This window comes from Chenopodium album, chromosome 15 (genome assembly GCF_948465745.1).
Source record: "Chenopodium album chromosome 15, dcCheAlbu1.1, whole genome shotgun sequence".
In the NCBI taxonomy this organism is placed as follows: domain Eukaryota; kingdom Viridiplantae; phylum Streptophyta; class Magnoliopsida; order Caryophyllales; family Amaranthaceae; genus Chenopodium; species Chenopodium album.
Window position 1 is genome coordinate 45,103,492 of NC_137848.1, and position 14,692 is coordinate 45,118,183.

The following is a 14,692-nucleotide window of genomic DNA, read 5'->3' on the forward strand; positions in this document are numbered from 1 at the left end:
TCTGATCTCCTCACAAAATCTCAAATCTAAAAAGTACAAACTAAAAAATGGTGAATTTTAACTCACTTGACAGTGATAACAATGATGAAATTGAGCTCTTGGTTGGGTTAATTAAGTCGATTGAGCAAGACATCCCCTGGGCGAAACAATTCAAAGGGTAAGTAAGGGTAATTTTGGGGCGATTTAGTTTGAGTATGGTTGGTTTTGGAGTGGTTTGAGCTAGGAGGGTGTGATTTCGAGGTGGTTTTGGCCGAGAGGAGGTGGTTTTACCGTTGTTCGACCTGAAAGAAGGTGGTTTTGTGGTTGTTCGGGGTGTTTGTGGGTGGTTTCAGGGTGGTTCAAGTTCAGAGTAGGTGGTTTTCAGGGTGTGAGGTGGGTGGTTTCGGGGTGGCTGCAGTTGGGTAGCGTCAGTGGTGTGGGTATTGTCAGTGGTGGTGGTTTAGTTATTAATTACTTTCACTTTCTCTCTCCTACCCTTAATTTATTATTCTTTAATTCATTAATCAATCATTATGAAAATTTGTCCTAAAATCCGTGTCGAGCTTGCAACTAACCTGAAACGGATGTAGTATTTAAAAATTTTACTTATTGATAATTGAAAATATTATGGGTAAAAGTTTTGCATTGACATATATGCCCAAGAAAAATGATACAGTTAAAAAAAAAAAAATATCAATGAATTTCCAAGAATATTACACGTTTACATTGCAAAAGAATTGTAACTTTGTGCTATAGTTAAATCATTATATTATTATGTGACCACGACACCACGTAATTAAAGAATACGTACTACTTTTTACGGCATTTTACTTACAAGGCAAGTTGAAACCAAAGGGAGAAGGATAAAATTATTACTGTAATACGTAAATTACAAGTAAATTACCAAGAGGCGTGTACATTTAAAAAAAAAAAAAAAAAAAAAAACAAAGAAAAAAAGACACTACTAAAAGAAGCCATTATTAGGCCTTGCTGCCTTAGGGGAACATATCTTGCTATTTAATGCATTGGTTTATTGATTGAATTCCGGGAGCGTGTGAAATGATAATTTTAAGTCTGATGTAATAGAAATGTAATTTACGGGTAATTTGGGATGATCGCTAAGATTTTAACCAACTAATATAGTTAACATTCATATTTCGTACTACATTGAAAGCAATTAGCAAATTTTTGTATGTATCGAAAAGTTAAAGGAGTCATTATAATGGTAAATATAGGATTGCATCAAATTATCTAGCTTACTCATGGGATAATGTAGATTAGATCAGACTAGACTAGACTATAACAAGCAAACTACCGAAATGACAAATTAGGGAACTCAATAAGAACCTACTAAAATCTAATCCTTTTTACATTGATCGGTCAAGTTACAATAAGCAGAAATTAAACTTAAATACAATTTTTTTTCCCAAGAGAGAGAGAGAGAGAGAGAGAGAGCATAAGGAATCAAGAACAAAGTAAAAAACAATGAAAAAAAGCATAATCATACAGCATAAATAGGGAGGAAAAACCCACAATCAAACTTTAGACCAAGGACCTTCAAGTCTAGTAGATTTTGGAATTTATCAACTTTGTTTCAAATATATTCTCAGAGAATATAGAATAATTAGTCAGCATCACAAAAAGAGCCAAAAATAGTTCACTTTCTGGGTTTGAAAACTCCAACAGTAGTTTTATCTTTCCTGTTCAAACTTCCTTTGATGCTTGCTACTCTGCAGATAAACTTAGCTTTCAAAAAAGAATTTGTTCCTCATGTTATGTACCTGCAGCATCATCTTCACTTTAAACCAGACATGTATCTCTTTAGAACGTGCCACAGCAGAAGCCAATTGTTAGACTGACATAGCGCGATAATAACTTATCACCGGCTATCAACATCTGCTGTGCATCTTAAAGCAACTTCTGGCTACCCTTCATTTTCTGCAGGGTAGATGTATGAACATAACAAGTTTGAAATTAAGGGAACTGAAGGAGTATAAAAATATCATAAAAAATTGATGAGTATGTTTGAAGATGCTGCTTTTATCGCGTATCATTTGTGTTACACTTTGAATGATTTTAGGATTGCAAATTGTTGCATGTATGTACCTCCTCAGAGCAGGAAGAATGATACTCCCACTTGTATGTTCTGCGTACCTACAATGCACAAACGCGGATGTGCAGTGTTACAGAATTATCAAGCATGGGTGTGTTCAAGATCTTTCAATATATTCGAGGGATCAAAATTCATGTACTCATGTCCAATCATAGGCTCAACTGCCAAACCCGTGTTCAATAAAAAAAATAAATAAAAAAACAACAACAGCGCAAAGCAGAGTTTGAAAGAGCCTTTTGATATCATATTTGTCCTCAAATAAGTGACAGACATTGAGACATATATAAACATTCAACAGATACAAATGACTAAACTAGTCTAGGATATTAATTTAGTTGATCAAGTCTGCATCAAATGACACGAACAAGCTAATATGATGCAAATCAATGCTGATTAAATGATTCTGGTTCTGGAAGTTCAAGGAAAAGTCTAGTAAAATAGCCTACTGATTATGACTATACTTTCGAAACCACATAACAGACTTACAAGTGCTGGAGTAAGAAATTTGGTAAAAAGTTTGATTACGTAATGAAACATGATCCGACTTCATTCCAGCCAAGCTGTAAAGACTAAATAAATCATCTTTAATGATGCAGTGCAAGCTGTGCTTACATCGAAACACATAAAATTTAAAGAGTCGTAACAAGCTTCATACCAATTCAATCTCAACAATCATTGGCACATGGGAAGGCAGGACATTGATGGCAGCATGACATGTTCCAAGTCCAAATTCAGCCCCAAATTGATTTATATAGATGCAAGCGGAATTAGAATGATATCAGTATCGCCTTATGACCTACTTTGTAACACCCACAGGCATCATGATTATGTTAGCAATCTGACCAAATACTAACAGCTTACTAATTGCGCTACACAGTCCATGTTGGTGTTCATATTATACTCTCTTCATCTTGAAAGATGTACTGAAATAGCAATTCACCAACGAAATTCATCTTTTGATTGCGAGTTAAAGAAAACAGAAATCATCATCCAGAAGCAATAAGAATATTAGAATTCAGTATATTTTTTTAGAGAGAAAAACATGATATAGCTCTAAACAGTCAAGGACGACATAAAGTTTTACCATCTTAGGTAATATAGAGAAGCAGGACTCCATAGAGTGGACAAAACCAATCAATAGCTGTACATGTCCTGATTTAATACTAAGTGATGAAATTGAAATAGATTGTGAATTGGACAGAATTTAGACAGAAGAATAAGAACTTAGAAACAGCTCACATGTATCATATAACAGCAATACCACAATGCTTATGTTCTTGACTATGAGGTTGCAGATACTACAGCTCCTATTTGTCACCCAAGCACCATAAACCTGGAAAAAAGAAACTGATCAAGCATAGAAAGCAGTCCTAGCCGAGTAACAATTGCTTTTACATAGTACTTACCCATAATGCTGTGCTTCTAATCTCCATTAATCCCACCCCAACCTCAGCCATAAGAAACACCCAAATCAAAACCTGTGCTATCAGGCTCTGGAACTCATATTGAACACAGTTTAGCATCTAAGTTTCAGACTTGACTATTTGGCAAAAGAATAGGCTGTTAGTCTTTAATGAAAATTCGAGTTCTCATACAATCATACCCATGTCGGAGTGACTAGGATCTGAAACTGATAGCTGAGGTGAAGTACAGCACCGTCTGAGCAGCATAGCTGAAAAAACTAGGCTGGTGCTTTATCTCAGAAATATAATTACAATTTATTTCATAGTGCAAGTAAGATTCGAAATATGATATGAAACTCTGAAAGCAATTAGCAGGGTTGCAAAACAAAGAGACACAAAGCATTAAGCAACTTGCACGTTCAAAGCCTTTATTTGAGTTGAACACATATTCTATGGCTACAGAAGGCTGTAAGTAAACAAATCAACGAAATCTTTGTACCAAGCACAACCCCAACACAATAAGCTAGTAAAGAGTGATTTTACAGTGTAACAGCTCAAAAGCTTATAGTCCCCCCTCATTTACTTCCACCTAAGCCTTAAGAAAAACCCAATTTCATAATGCCAAGATGGTGCTTTTCCTGGGGAACCAGATTACTGTGTCCTACAGCATCTGTAAAATCCATAGCATTACAAAGAAGCATTAAGCAAGGGTGTTCAACACACTTACAAACATACACACAACATGGAGACAGCACAAGGCAACTTGCGTGTTTTCTGCCAGTAGTTTAAACACAAAATTTACGGCTATAGAAGGCCGTAAAGTAACAATATCAATAAAACTGTGTACTCATGCATATCCCTGAAGCTTGATAGAACTTGCAGAATGACCTTCAGGGATAGAAATTGCATAAGTACAAAGTTTTATTGATATATCGTAAGGCAAAGCAACAAATATGTGTTCCCTTTGTTGTTTGAACTTTCAAACTGTTTCAAACTCCATGGAATGGAGGAAGTAAAATAGAATAGTGGCAATTAATCTGTAACATTCAAAGAAATGCATGGATCTATTTGTAAAGCACTTGACTAATAGTCCAATACTCCTGAATCATACTTCGTAATTTTCACTTATAAACTTAAGAATCTGATACATTTCAAAAAAAGAAAAGATCCAAGCTCCAAGAAACTGATTTCTACAATTCTTCATTATAAACAGCTACTCATAACAATTAAATTTCACAGGAAGTGCCTTCAACAGCACAGTAATTTTACTGCCTTAATGCTCATATCCAATGAGAAATATCATGGAGATAAACATCTCATAGATTAATTAAAGCGCTAGCACGCACACACACAAAACTTCAAAGTGTCTCAGAACTCAGAAAATTACACAAGATTTATAGAAAAGCAAAGCTAAAATTGTGCAGAGTAATACCATAAAAGGTTTCTTGGACATAATTGTGCTGTAAACCAGAGCAATAGGATAACTTAAGAAATATCTCCAATCATGTAAAATTGCAAAGTAGATTAGGCAAGCCTTATTTAGTTATTTAAAATTTTAGACAATGCCGGACAAGGGTTGGTTGATTTAGACAAGGGTTGGTTGATTTTTGTTGGTAAAATCATGGAAGTAAATTGTGCTCCTGTCAACAAAAGAAGTGGTAATGAAGCTGGGAAGTAGACTGTACTCCATCCTTTAGTTGCAACACCTTCTCATCAGAGACTGGTCTCCTAATTTGTGAAATCTCAACCCCCACCCTCTCCCCCGGCCGTGTTACTACTAAAACGGAGGAAGTATATATGAATTTAGAATAAATTGTCTTCCTACGGGCCCACCATTCTTTACTGATCTATTGGTTTTTGAGCTGATTGTAATTGTTACAGCTTTGTACTTCCTCAATCCTCATAGTATATTTCTTGAAATTTTCTTCTAGAATTTGTGCCATCTGGTAGTTAAAAAGATAGTTTTCAACAGGAGTAATAAAGATACTAATACAGCTTATTATCTGCAAGAAACCGGAAGAAATTTTCAAGAAATTCAAACATTGATAAAAATTCATCATTGTTAAATCAGAGAAAAAGGTACATTATAAGATTCATCCAGAAACCAAGCTTCCCAATACAAAAAGTTATCCAATAATATGATCCATAGCATTACTAATTTCAAATGGCTTTAATCAATGACATGATTCTAATAATTAACGATGATTTAACAAAAGCCATTGAACAAAAACATAACAGAGAACATTACCAGTCTGTATCATGGTCTACTAATCATCATTCTCACACTCATTTCCAACAGAAGACACGCTCTCATTAGTCTCCATATCATAAAATTCTACCAATCTGCCTACGGAGTTCTGCCCTGAACATTCTGAAACTCTTAACTTCATCTCAGTGATTAGTTGCATCACAATGTCAAGTGACTTGTCACACTCCATTGCTTTGCTGCAAACATCCTCGAATGCCACTTGCATCTTATGATACCTTTTCAATTCTTGTGTGCTTGAAGGATCATAGTATGCAACCTTAGTCCTTGAATGCTTCCTATGAATGTCCTTCCGCCAGCGCCTAAGAATGTATTTCTCTGGGACTATAGACAAAGCGTACATGTCATACACACGTATACAGTGTCTACACAAGATTCCACTGTGCTCAAATAGCTTGCATTCACATGAAATCTCATTTGTTACAGTGCTAAACCTGACTCGGTAAGTTCTTCTGTCATCAGTTAAAACGCTTTCGCTCCTTCCAGGCACCTCAACCCATACTCTATCCCCTATGAGGTGCTCTACTTCCGTCTCTGTAACTATCTTCTTTACACGATTAGTGCAATAAGTAAGACCCTGGCACTCGATTTGCACCTTCTTGAATTTGGCATCCGTGTATATCTTCTGGAATACTCTCTCTGGGATAAAGACAGTGTCCAAACCCCTTACCTGACATGCACAATCCTCATCTGCATCCTCTTCTATTCTCACCCTCTTCGCCATAGCAAAGCAATATCCTTTAACAAACTCACAAAATTTTGTGTGTTTTTCAACATATCCGTCAAAAAAACTTTGAAACCTCTCCACCCTCATAGTTGACCTAATTCCAGCCAAAAACAAGTGCTTGGTGTAAGCAGGAACCCACAGATGCCTCTCGTGAAACAAGCATCGTAACCATTCATTTTCCTGAAGCTGATACTCACTGATCACACTTGTCCAATGTCTCTGAAACTCCTCAACTGTATAGGAGTTACAAATTGCATCCTTCACCTCCTTGTTGAAATCCTGGAACCTTGGAATTGATCCTAAGTTCTTATGAAACTTCTGTAATATGTACCATAGGCACCATGCATGCCTTGTCTTTGGCATCGTAGTTGCCAAAGCCTTCCTCATGGTGGGAACTTGATCAGTTAGAATGACCTGAGGTGCTCTATCACCCATGCACAGCAGCCATGTTCTAAACACCCATTCAAACGTCTCTTCTCCCTCGTGTGAGATCAATGCACATCCCAATAAGATTGTTTGCCCATGATGGTTGATCCCAACAAAATTAACCAGTGGCAAATCATACTCATTCGTCAAGTATGTTGTATCAAAACATACCACATCATTAAACTCCTCATATGCTACCTTACTTCTAGCATCAACCCACAACACATCTTTTATACACCCATAGTCATCATGCCTAATAAAATGGGAGAAGTTCTGGCTACTGTGGTGCATTCTCATGAAAAAAATCAAGATTGCATCTGCATCTCCATCCTTTAGCTTCAATCTTCTTTCCCGCATTGTAGCTGTAGCATAGCTCATGTCTATCTCTCTAGATGTTATCGGAGGCATCTTTCTCATTTGCCAGATTGTGCAATTTTCTTTTAGCAAACTTTCTGCTCTCCAAATCTGGTTCATTTGCTGATCTTAACTTGTCTGTGCCTGCATCAATCAACTGATTAACAAAATTCCCACTTTGGACCATGGTGTTTGCATCTGTCAAGGAAGCGTTTTCATCTCATTGCTCCACAATATTTGGAACCTTCATCACATTCTTTCCCAATCATCATTTTTAGCTGTATCTTGCTACCTGATATTGCCCAATTTCATGTGCTGCTTCAAGCTATACAAATTTTGTATGGTTGACTATATGCAGGTAGCCACGTACAACTGCTCCATTATCTACCCAGCCTACATGCAAGTATAACTTGTTAAACACAACATATCTTGCAATTAGCAACGTGAGTATAATGGTTACTTGCCAAGATTCAAATAAATATTTGCACCAACCTACAAATCACTCAAACTTTTAGATGACTATTCACATGATAGAGTGTTTTACTTACAGTCTTTATAGGGTTAGATAAAAGAATGGAATAACAGAAGATCAGATACTATAACAATGGGCGAATGCAAGACTGTAATTAAAAAAAGAACTTAGAAGATAGTATAACTTTATGAAATAAATTATTTAGTTACTTAGTTGAGAAGTTTTGTGGTGTGTTGCGTGCTTGTAAACAGGTGCAACAAGGTAAGTTGTGTGTTGATAGGTAAAAGCATGTTAGTGTGTTTAACTATGCTTATGTACTCAGCTTTGCTGATTGTGTATTTGTGTGTTTGTTGGCCTTGTCTTTACCTTGGCCCTATGATGACCCATTTTTAATGGAGGGTAGTGGAAACAAGTAGAGAGAAGCTTTTCAGGTGATGAAGCATATTCATGATGGGCATTATGTGAAAAACGTTTTATGCTAGTTTCCATAAGTTTATGATATGTTTATCGCTTTAATTATTTTATGATATTAATGTTTGTGAGACTAACGTGAAGGTTTTGAATTCGATTCGGTTTTGTTAAGGGCCTACAATGGTTCCAAGTTGTAGGTTGACTTTGTTTTACTTTGGTTTGACTTACTTTCGTTGGTTAACTTTTAAAGTTGAGTCTTTTTAAATATTTTCAAGGAGAGTCTTCCGTTGTGTGTCTTTGATAGTTGCCTTAGCCGTTTTCACGGTGACGGTAATGTCTTAGATTTTCCTAATTTGACTTTTAAACAGAGCAAAATAGGTATTTTTTTAAAAAAGGAATTTCTAGGGTGTTACAATTCTCCTTCCGTTTCGTAATAATTAACAGTAATGTTGGCACAATTTTAGGAAAATTATAATGTGGGGACCAAACGGAGAATTTTTTTATTATAAAGTATAGTTAGTTTTTTGAAGACAAACAAGCGAGGGATCAATTTATTAAATCAAGATCCGCCAAAGTAAGCACACTCTGGGGTATAGAGTCCGTACAAAAATATTCCGAAGCATCACCCATCTCCCATCTAGCAGCTAAGTGAGCAACGGTATTCCCCGCCCACCTAACATGAACACAAATAAAACTAACAAAATCAACACCCATTCTAAAGATATCTTCATGAAATAAAAATAGAGGAGCAGCACCTTCATGACTTTGCCTAATAGCCTTCGCCACAAAGAGAGGATCAGACTCAAAAATCACCTTAGTATGTCCCATATTTCTAGCAAGCTCGACACTATATCTCGCGGCAGCCACTTCAACCACTGTAGGATCCCAGGTACATTGCGTTTTCTTCATTGCCACGGCCAAAATCCTCCCACCATTATCCCTGATCACCACTCCAAAACACACCCCAGATTCCCTTGGCACATAAGCATCGACATTTACCTTTATATAACCACTAGCAGGCGGCACCCACCCAGCACTAGAGAAGCTAATTGGAGCATTAACTCGTCCTCCAACCTTCGCATTATACTCCGTGTAGTTATTACAGAATTTGACAAAACCTGCAGCTACCATTACTCCATCAAAATCAGCTCCCCCATCGAAGATTACCTTGTTTTTGCAGTGCCACGCTGCCCACACCAAACATAAAAACTCTTACAGCTTAGCTTTGTCGAGCTTCTCCACCAACCAACATAGCAACTCCTGGAAGGAAGAACCCGGGCCTTCATAAATCAGTTCCTACAAACTGCTATGCTGCCATATATGTTCTGCATACTTACAATGGAAAAGGGAATGCAGAATAGTTTCACGGGCAGCCTCACACACCGAGCAAACACTTGTGGGATGAATATGACGAGCAAACAACACATCCATCACCCCCAATGATCTTTTACACGCTCTCCATACGAAATGGTGTAATTTTGGCGGACCCTCAATCTTCCAGACTTCCCTCTAGAGCTTGTGTTCTTTGTCCCCGTGCATCAGTTCCCAGGTTCTTACCTTACCCATTCTTCCCAACCAAATAAGTAGATTTGACCGAAAAAAGACCATCTTTGGTAGGCCACCAGAATCTCTTATCTCTAGTCCATGTATTCGGCAGAGGGATATTAATCATCACTTTGCAATCATCCTCAGAGAAAGTCGCAGCAAGTAAATCAGAATTCCAGCACTAATTATCAAAATTAATAAGCTCACACACTCTTAAATCAATATCACAATGTAGTTGGGGAGTCGGTGTAGAATGAGTATCAACTTCCAATAGCTAGGCATCATCCCATACTCTAATTTCTGACCTATTTCCCACTCTCCATTTCATCCCCTCAATAAGTACGGCTTTTGCACCCCATATACTCCTCCATGTGTAACTAGGGTCGAGCCTCTCGCCGCTCCACAAAAGTCAGAATATTTAAAATATTTCGCCTTCAAAATTTTTTGCAATAGAGAGTTATCATCTCTACATAGATTCCACCCTTGCTTTGCAAGGAGGGCTTGATTGAAACATTTCAAATTGCGAAATCCCATACCACCCATTGATTTTGAAAGGCAGAGATCCTCCCGACGATGCCAATGAATTTTCCTATTCTGACCATCGAAACCCCACCAAAAGCGTGCAAGTATTAATTGAATTTCATCAATTAGAACGTCCAGAATTCTAAAAATACTCATCATATAAGTTGGGATCGCTTGTGCAATGGCTTTGATCAACACTTCCTTACCCGGCCGAGATAACAATTTCTCTTCCACCCATGTAATTTCTTCCAAATGAGCTCCTTGAGGCAAGTGAAAATGACCTTCTTAGATTTACCAATAATGGTCGGCAAGCCAAAATATTTTTCATGTCTATCCACCTCTTGGATACCTAGGGTCTCAACAATCAACCTCCTTCTCTCCGGATCCACACATTTGCTAAAAGCTACTTTCGTTTAACTTAGATTAACTTTCTGTCCAGAAGCTCTTTCATACCTACTGATTATCTCAGCAATTTTAGAGCATTCTTGCAGACTAGTTCTGGCAAAAAGTATACTGTCATCCGCAAAGAAAAGGTGAGAAGCACGAGGTGCACCCATACACACACTAATCCCATGAATCATTCTCTCCGAAGTTGCTTTTGAAATCAGAGTAGAAAACGCTTCAACACAAATCAGAAACAGGTACGGAGAAATTGGGTCCCCCTGTCGAAGCCCTCGAGAGGGGACAAGAGACCCAGTAATCTGACCATTATACTTAAACGAGAATGAGACACTCGTTAAGCATTGGATTATCCGATTAATCCATGCTACTCAAAATCCCATCTGCAGCATAACTTTTTCAATAAACACCCACTCCACTCTATCTTAAGCTTTGCTCATATCCAACTTTAACGCCACATTACCATCATGACCCTCTCCCTTCCTTTTCATCAAATGAAAATTCTCAAAGGCTACCAATGCATTGTCTGTAATCAACCGCTTAGGTACAAAAGCACTTTTATTTTCCAAAATAATAACACCAAGCATAGGCTTTAATTTATTTGAAAGTGTTTTATAGATGATTTTATAAATCACATTGCATAAACTAATAGGCCTAAATTCAGATATGTTTTTAGAATCTTCACATTCCGGAATAAGAACAATGCAAGTTTTGTTTACCTCCGAAAGATCAACCTCGCCCCTCCACCAAGATTTCACAAAACTCACGATATCACTGCCAATAATTCCCCAGAATTTTTGGAAAAAGGGCTTGCATTCCATCCGGTCCCGGAGCTTTAATTGGGTGCATTTGAAATAGCGCATCTTTAATCTCCTCAGCTGTCGGCTCAGTGTCTAGGACGTCCCTCATTTCTTCTGTCACAACTTTTTCAATGCCCCCCAAAGCCTCATCCATATTACTCGGGTACCCAGTGGAGAAAAGGCCACCAAAATAAGCAGCAATCACTTTATTTATGTCCTCCTTTGTTGACTTCCATGAACCCTCATCATCAAACAAGCCGGCAATCCGGTTTTTCTTTGGCTTGCTTTGTGGTGGAAATATTTGGTATTTTTATCTCTATCTCATAGCTCGTTTGCTCTAGCTCTGGCATGCCAATAGGATTCCTTAAGTCGACGGAGCTCTTTAATTTCATTTGCAATCTCATGACATAAGTTCAAGCGGTGTGCATCAAGTTGTTGTCCCGGAACCTTAGTCAGTTTTCAGCCTTTTTATTTTCTTTTTGATCACCCCAAAAGTAGTGGATGCCCATGTCGAAAGACCTTCGGCTACTCTGGTAATCTTCTCATGAATCGGCCCACTCAAACTACCATTCCAAGACGATGATACTACTTTGCTGCACTCCTCCTTTGAAAGCCACAATGCTTCAAATCTGAAATTTTTTTCGTTATTCGTTGCCTTCTCCTTCTCCCCAAATTTCAGCAAAATTGGGGCATGATCAGAGTGACAGGTTGGTAAATGAATAACCTTCGATGCCGGAAACAACGAACACCAACCCGAAGTTGCAATGTATCGATCCAAACATTCCTTGACCAACGTATCAATTGAAGTACCTTGTTGTCAAGTAAAAACATTTCCCCTATAGCCAAGGTCCCGACACTCGCAATCGTCAATAGCACCCCGAAAAGCATCAATTTGTCTCTCACCTCGAATGGCCCCTCCATCTTCTCATGCATACCTAGAATTTCGTTAAAATCCCCAAAAATCAACATTGGAAGGGAGGAAGACACATAGATAGACCGCATAAGATCCCCATGTGAGATGCTTTTTTAACGCCTCCGACCACCCATAAATACCAACAAATCTCCAAGATTGTAACACCTTAGAAATTCCTTCCTTTTAAAATACCTGTTTTACCCTGTTTAAAACTTTAAATAGGAACATCTAAGATATTACCGCCACCGTGAAAACGGCTTAGGCAACTATCAAAGACACACAGCGGAAGACTAATTTCATAACCATTCAAAACAAGTCAACTTAAAAAGTCAACCAACGAAAATAAAGTCAAACCAAAGTCAAACAAAGTAAAATAAAATCAACCTACAACTTGGAACCATTATAGGCCCTTATTAAAACCAAACCAACTTTAAAACTTTTGCGTTAGTCATGCATAATAATAATATCATAAATAATTAAAGCATTAAATACATCATATACTTATGGAAACTAGCATGATTCGCTCTTCACTCATGTCCATCCATGAATATGCTTCATCACCTGAAAAGCTTCTCTCTACTTGTTTCCACTACTCTCCATTGAAAATGGGTCATCATAGGGCCAAGGTAAAGACAAGGCCAACAAACACACAAAACACACAATCAGCAAAACTGAGTACATAAGCATATTTAACACACTAACATGCATTTACCTATCAACACACAACTTACCTTGTTGCACCTGTTTTTCAAGCACACAACATTTTACAAAACTTCTCAACTAGACAACTACATAATTTATTTAGCGTTGACTACGCATCGAACGGGTTTCCCAACTAACCTCCCCCAATAAATGAGGTTACTGACACGGGAGCTAACCGTGCCAGCATCAATAACCACTCGTAAGTGGCGGAATTCCTGCGCATAATAATAATAATAAAAGGAATGTACAACGTCCTGTACTCCAGTAGAAGTTATGGTTAAATATAAAACCCCATAACTCCCCCCATATGTTCATACTCAAGGTATATACGTTCCAAGAGTTTTGGTGCGTAATCTCTTTCACTTTACGTTATTTACATATTATTAAACTTGGCGATGACTCTCAAACCATAATCATTCAATCAACAATAGTTATTCAAACAATCAAAATACCAATTTAATTCTTGAATAATTAGTGACCACATAATATTTAATGTTGAACCTTTTATTAATCTACCTCGGTGTCAATGACACCTTAAACGCTCAATGCGCCAAAAATCCTATCCCTCGGTGTTAAAAACACCTTAAGTGCACTAAGGCACCAACATACAATTTATTCCTTGTGTACATAGACACTTATATAGCTCCTTTCCCATGCTTAAAGCATCAATAAAAATTATATGAACCATAATAAAATTCTCTTTTCATATTCCAAACCAAATTAAACATTTAGTTTAATTAAACATGCTCTTTATCATGCCATAAATAAAAGTGTGGTTCATATACAATATTTCAAACTATAATTTCCCAACCATTTATCCATCACAAATAATTCATGCTTCAATATTCAATCACCAATAACAACCAATTCATAATTTTCATTCCAAATCTAGCATGATACTACTTGTAATCAATTAAACACATTTAGCATGCTACTACATCAACAAAATTATGCTAAGTACGCGAACGTACCTTGAATACGATCTTAAAATCGCCACGACTAATAGAAATCACTCACTTCGAAGTCTCCTACAATTTAAAATCATAGAAGAGTATTAAAATCCTCTCTACACAAATTTCCAGCAATGTATACTATTATTAAACCTATCTTAATTTAATTAAAATAAGCTGAAATTGTATTTAAAACATCATACTTTAATCCTAATTAATGAGTAATTAAATTACTTAAAGAAACTTGATTTTAATGTACTACCAAAAATTCCAGCATTATATTTTAATGAAAACTTGCTGTAATTAGGCCTCAAAACACTTAAATCAAAGGTTTAAACCATTATATATCATAATCCTTCAATAATTTATAATTCAAGAATCTAGGGTTTCAAAATTTGGGGCTTTTCAATTAAAAATAAAATCTAAAAATTAATTTACATGATACTCATAATCAAACATCATAAACAAATCACAAAACTCATAATTAATAATTAGATGTAGGATTAAACTAGTTTTAAAACAAAAAGATTTAATTATTTTTTTTTTGTTCGAGAAAAACGGGCAGCCGACAGCCACCCACGGCTGCTGCCAGCGCCGGTGGCTACCTGCTGCTGGCGTCTGGTGCTGCTGGCGGCCCACCGGTGGTGGTGAGGCCGAAAGGGGAGGGGGAAAAAGAAAGAAAAGAAAAAAATAAGGAAAAAGGAAGAGAA

General features: G+C 37.0%; 1 protein-coding gene across 1 annotated transcript; it reads right to left on the reverse strand.

The window, feature by feature from the left end:
• Positions 1-5,762: 5,762 nt before the first annotated feature.
• Positions 5,763-7,271, reverse strand: LOC145581268 (protein FAR-RED IMPAIRED RESPONSE 1-like). Its single transcript, XM_081638303.1, has one exon. It carries the CDS (start codon positions 7,269-7,271, stop codon positions 5,763-5,765), a length of 1,509 nt encoding a protein of 502 aa, XP_081494429.1.
• Between the last annotated feature and the right edge of the window lie 7,421 nt (positions 7,272-14,692).